Here is a 5,809-nt window from a genome sequence, read left to right on the forward strand (position 1 = left end):
AAAAAAAAAAAAAAAAAAAAAAAAAAAGAAATAGTATTTCCCTGATCTCAATTATTATTGAGAACATGTAAACAATGGGCCCAAGATCTGAATTAAGTGAAATTAATCCTTGATTTCCTCTGCTAATAGTAAGGAATCTTAGGAAATCTAAAACTTACTTTGCCTGGTTAGGAATTCATTTTAGCTGCCTTTTTGGTTACTGCTGAAGCTGAATCCAGCCTCTGTACCCCAACACAAAATTAAATCTCAGAGACAGAGTTTTGGGTGAAGTAGAAAAGAATAGCTTTATCACTTTGCCAGGCAACGGGGGCAACAGCTGGCTGATGCCCTCAAAACTGTGTGTACCAACTTGGAGAGGGTAATGAGAAGTTTTATAGTAATGGTTCCAAGAGAAGTGATCAGCTTGTGGACATACTTCTGATTGGTTGGTGGTGAGGTAAGTAGGAGTCAACATCATCAACCTTCAGGTTCCAACTGGTCTGGGGTCTACGTGCTTGTGGGCAGCACACCAACTTTAACCATTAACTTCTTCCACCTCGTGGGGGTTTCAGTATCTGCAAAACAGCTCAAAGATATTGCTGTGTGTATCCCTTGATGGGGAATTAGGACCTTGCCCCAAAGCTACACTATTGTTTCTCTTGACTATTTCACCCTTGTCTCTGCATCCTCTCCCTTCCCTAATTAACAACTGCTTGAATCTGCCCTTTGGAACTCAGTGAAGGCCATGGAGGCTGAATGAAGCCTATTTCTTGTAGTCAAACAAATGGGGGACACAAAAGTCTTTTGTGCACAGGAGCCCCATGGGGATCTGCTCAGTATCACTATTATGCTGGGCTAATAGTATTTCCCATTTTCCGAGCCTTCAGCAAGGAGGAAAGAGCATAGTATTAATTCACATATCAATAGAGAGTTATGCAAGAGCATATTTTTGTGCAATGAAAAAAATTTTAACACTTTTTGTAATAGGACTCCGCTATGATTTTTTCATTGAATCTAATAGTGAAATACTTTTGATACTTAGCTAACTAACCCTCGTGAGTAAGAAGTCTGACTTTATAACAAATATATGGTTCCTATTTATAGAACTTTAAAAATTAATGTTGAATTTTTTTTGCGGTACGCGAGCCTCTCACTGCTGTGGCCTCTCCCGTTGCGAAGCACAGGCTCCGGACGCGCAGGCTCAGCAGCCATGGCCCACGGGCCCAGCCGCTCCACGGCACGTAGGATCCTCCCGGACCGAGACACAAACCCTCGTCCCTTGCATCGGCAGGCCGGCTCTCAACCACTGCCCCACTAGGGAAGCCCCAACTGTTAGTGTTTTTAAGATTGTCATTGGAAGCTTTTTATGCCTCCTAGTTCCCACATTTAGTGGATTATGTGATCCGCTATGCACTGCATATTTTTCCAGGTGCTGGAGATACAACAGTGAACAGTGTCACTCCCCGTTTTAATGTTGGTCAACAGTTTAAAAATGTAAGGTTTAATCCATCAATTTGCTGCCCTGGAGTTTTAGATAAAGTCAAATAAAACCAAGTCAGTGAGTTTTCATTAGACACTTTTATTTGCTCCGTGGCAATTCCCCAAGATTATGCCAGTTTAAAAGTTCCGACAAATCTGGGGGTAGATGCGGCAGGTATGGTTGTCACTCTGCCTGATGTTGTTTCACTGTTTTGCAGGAACATTCAGATCTAAGAAACAATCCAGGATTTCCACCCCCTGGGAAAACTTGAAACCTATATTATTGCAGCTCCTAAAGCCCATAGATTGCAACCCAGGGATCTTTAACACTCTAAAACAAATGAAGCAAAAAGTGGTGCATTCCCTTTGCTAAAAATAAGTAATAAAACGGGGTAGATTTTACCTCCAAGAGGATGAGGGTACTGACATATTCTTGATTATTCATAGACAAAGTGTAAAATTCATATTATATAAAGTTGACAAGGCACTTTCTAGCTTGCAAACAAGATCCATTTTCCCTTCCAGTACATCAAAGAAACTTTTCTATTTCCAGTCAAGTACATACATAAAATTCTTCTCCAAAATGTCTCTGTTGAGAAAGTCTAGCAGCTTAGGGGTAAATTGCTGTCTTCAAGAGATCACATGAAAAAGACCAACATCTACAATCTCCCACCAAAAAAGACAACATGATCTAGAGCGGGTCCTGTAAACCTTTCTTGTAAAAGTCCAGAGTGTAAATACTTTAGGCTTTGCAGGCAGTATGGTCTCTGTTACAATTACTAAAGTCTTCCTTTGTAGAGTGAAGGCAGCCACACACAATATGTTAATAAGTAAGCATACTTATATTCAAGTAAAACTTCATTTATGAAAACAGGCAGCTGGTCAAATTTGGCTCAAAGGCCTTAGTTTGCCAACCCCTGATCTAGGTAGATCTGTATTCTGACCGAAGGTAACACATCTCATATTTATTTAGGATCTCACTTCTATTTTGTGTCCTATCATATATTGAAATAATCATAAGCATGTACCTTAAATAGTGAAAGAGATGTAATTTTTCATTTATCATCAGATATTATTTGTAATAAAATTATCCTGATGAAGGATATCCTCAGAAACCTAAAGTTCACCATTTTAATGCTATTTTCCCCTATATTGATCCAACTTTTTTTCATTTTTCTATATTATAGATTATTCCTTTCCTAATAGTATAGTAAGTACAATTTAAATTTTTCTTATTGTTTTTGCTAAAAACATTCTTAGAGGCACTTGAGCTATCCAAGGGCATATGCCTTACATCAGTGGCCTCAATCTGCAGTGATTTTACAGTTATTTCCATTACCACCACCTTGTATATCAGCTATCAATGTCAGTTTGTCTATTTCTAGTAATCCCTTTTCTTATATCCATACTTCCTCCCTCCGTAGCCCAATGCATAAAATCTGCTTTCTAATGAACTACTGAATTCTTTCTGATTGAAAGACTCAGATAACCTAGTTTATGGAACCACTTAAGTCACCATAAACCCTTTGGCCCTTTGAAGGAGCACTACATTTCCCTTCTGCATACATAGACTTTAAGAAAGCTATTTTCCACAACACTCAAAAAAGTTGGCTGCTTGTTTCTTGTCTGTTGGCCAGGTCCCAGAGCATTGAGGTTACTGGAAGTCAGATTAACAGGTAAATGAGGAATTTTCCTAATGTAGTAATACCTCTTTATTTTCCAACTTGTTTTTCGAAAAACTGATAGATTTTTCTTTACTGATTTTGCTACTGAAAATTTACTCCATATCCTCTTCTCTCTCACTGACTTGGATAGTTTAGCACAATGAACCTCAACGCTGGACCCTGAGTCATCTAGGCAAGCACTGGAAAAATACCAAACCCTAGGTCTCACCCTGTAGACTTTCTAATCATTTGGTTTGGGAGATAGAGAATAGACATTAGTCATTTTTGGTTTGGTTTAGTTTGGTTTCAAGATTTCCAGGTGATTTCTTTGTTAATCAAGGGCTAAGAACCACTGGTTTCCTATATCCAGTTTCTTTTAGGAGTCTGTGCAAAGGATTAGGGAGGGGCGGTTTACCTTGATGCTCCTCTTTCTATTTAACACATAATAAATGGACTTTATCTTCTCTGCTTTGAAAAATGCCCTGCAAGTTTAATTCCAAGTGGCTGTATTTCAAAATATATACTTTTTTGTATGATCTCACCATATGGAAAATGTAGTTAAGTCTAGAGCCCTCAGTGTTAAGATCCTTTATTCTCTTTTCGGCTATTGCATCTTAAACAACTGTTTTTGATAACTGTGAAGCCAAGTGAATGCTACTGTCTTTTTCTTGTTCATAGCACCAGAAGAATGGGCCATGACCCGCTCCAGCCTGAAGGCACCACCACCAAGGTCAGCCCGAGGGGGATACAGGGAGCACCCCTATAGTAGATACTGAGGGTTCTCCTCGCCTGTGACCTCACCTCAAAGACAATTCATAGCCTGTGGTCTCCACACAAACAGCAACATGACAAGTAATAGTCCTTTTTTTTTGGTTCCTATTCTAGGGATAACTGCTCATGGCTGCTCCCATATATTTGTTGTATTTCCCTGATACTGTTGGCGTGACACTGACACTAGTATTATTTTATGAAACAGACTAAAAGAAGCATTGGCAAGCATTGTCTATAAACCATTCAGTAGGATGATATTCTCTTGGTTGTTTTCATTGTTGTATGTAATCATTTTTTTCTCTCTCTTTTCTTTTAAGAAAGAGCATGAATCGGTTAACAGATTTTGAGTCTCAATCAACTAGCAAAAACTTTGTTTAGGGTTGCTAAAAAACTGTAACACGATATTTGAACTAGCTATAATAAAGTTGTAGATAAGATGTCTTAACCTGTCTTTTAATATCTGTTAGTTAGATGAAGCTGTTCGATATTAAATTTAATTTTAAATGCTGTTTTAATGGGGTTGAAAACAAGAAGCTACTGTATGTATGTAGCTAACTGAATTTGTTTAGTGTTTTAACCTGTATTTGTTAAAAAAGAAAAACACACACACATAAAGTTCCATGTGTAAGCTTCTCTAAATAGGAAAACACACTTTGTCAAATATGTTTGCCATAATTCGTCAATAAAGCTGAAAACTTTTGTAAAAACTAAATTTGGAATTACTTGTTTTCTAGCTTTAAATGCCTGCTTTATTTCTTTTTCAAGAGATGCCTAAAATGTTTTCTATTTAAAAATTACAAAAATGAACCCAAGCCTGTTTTAAGATATTTGTGTAATACTTTAAAAGTGTATTAATAACGTATGGTTGTTAAATAATTTAAAAGTTAACAAACTAAACTGTTACACGAATCATGGTTAGTAAACACTAATGTATAACATGTTAATGGAAAAAAATGGATTTAGAATAATAAATGGACTTTAAACTATCCTCTAAGCTTTATCTTGCTAAACACAAATTCTGGTTGACTTGTTTGCATTAGCATGTCTCCCGTGAGAAAGAGTAATGGAGTATAAAGAGGTAAGATTGCCACTTACCACTGTCTAAATGCCTAGTTCTTCAACCTTTGAGTTTCCCGCACATCAAATATCCCATCCAACATGTAAGCATTGTGTAGATTCACTTTATTTTCACTCAAAGGAGTGTGTTGATTTCATTTGCGTAGTTTATAACAATTTGTTTTGACAAACAAATCATCAGTGTCACTGGCCAGTTGTTGCTATTCAACCTCAAAAACTTTATTTGTAATTTTCAGTGCTAAATATCACCGCCCTTGAAGGCAGTTTAGAGGGCTGATAATTCTTTTGAGACTATCAGACTTGATGGCTGATGATTGTTAAGGAAATATGTCGCAGGACTCAAAGGATGACTAAACATTAAACAGGTAACACTAATAGTAACTCTGTAATTTTGCCTATGCAACAGTAATGTTAAATATTCTAAGTTATTAAGTTCCTGATAGTTAAAAAAGTAAACCTACAAAAACATAACAAATAGGTCTATAGGTTATTAAAACAACTAATTAACATTAACTAGAGGCACCAAAATTATTTTACAATATATAACCCTCAAGGTAATAAACAGAACTAAAACTAGCAATAATAGTAATGCAATTCTTGCTAACATCAAACGTAAGCTAAATTTTGATGGAAAAAAGGATGTGAAAGACTTGATGGTAGGGATGAATGCCAAAACTGTTCATCTTTTAAATACAGTTTTTTGTTTATGGTGGCTTTTGTCAATGTAATTGGTTTACTTTTTTTGCTGCTAAACAGTTTAGACATATTGTTGTTCAGTTTTTGCAGCTGGAGTTGCATGCTAATAGTTTTATGAAGTGTGTGTCTGTCATCAATTAAAT

General features: G+C 36.7%; 1 protein-coding gene across 1 annotated transcript in view; it reads left to right on the plus strand.

Annotated features, from left to right (window-relative positions):
* Positions 1-4,880, plus strand: part of KHDRBS2 (KH RNA binding domain containing, signal transduction associated 2) — a 721,580-nt gene extending 716,700 nt beyond the window's left edge. Inside the window, exon 9 of the mRNA XM_007456845.1 lies at positions 3,801-4,880. Coding sequence (XP_007456907.1) covers positions 3,801-3,898 — 98 coding nt within the window. The 3' untranslated portion in view covers positions 3,899-4,880. The remainder of the gene's footprint in view (positions 1-3,800) is intronic.
* Positions 4,881-5,809: the final 929 nt, after the last annotated feature.

Source organism: Lipotes vexillifer, unplaced genomic scaffold (assembly GCF_000442215.2).
Source record: "Lipotes vexillifer unplaced genomic scaffold, Lipotes_vexillifer_v1.1 scaffold502, whole genome shotgun sequence".
Classification (NCBI taxonomy): Eukaryota; Metazoa; Chordata; class Mammalia; order Artiodactyla; family Lipotidae; genus Lipotes; species Lipotes vexillifer.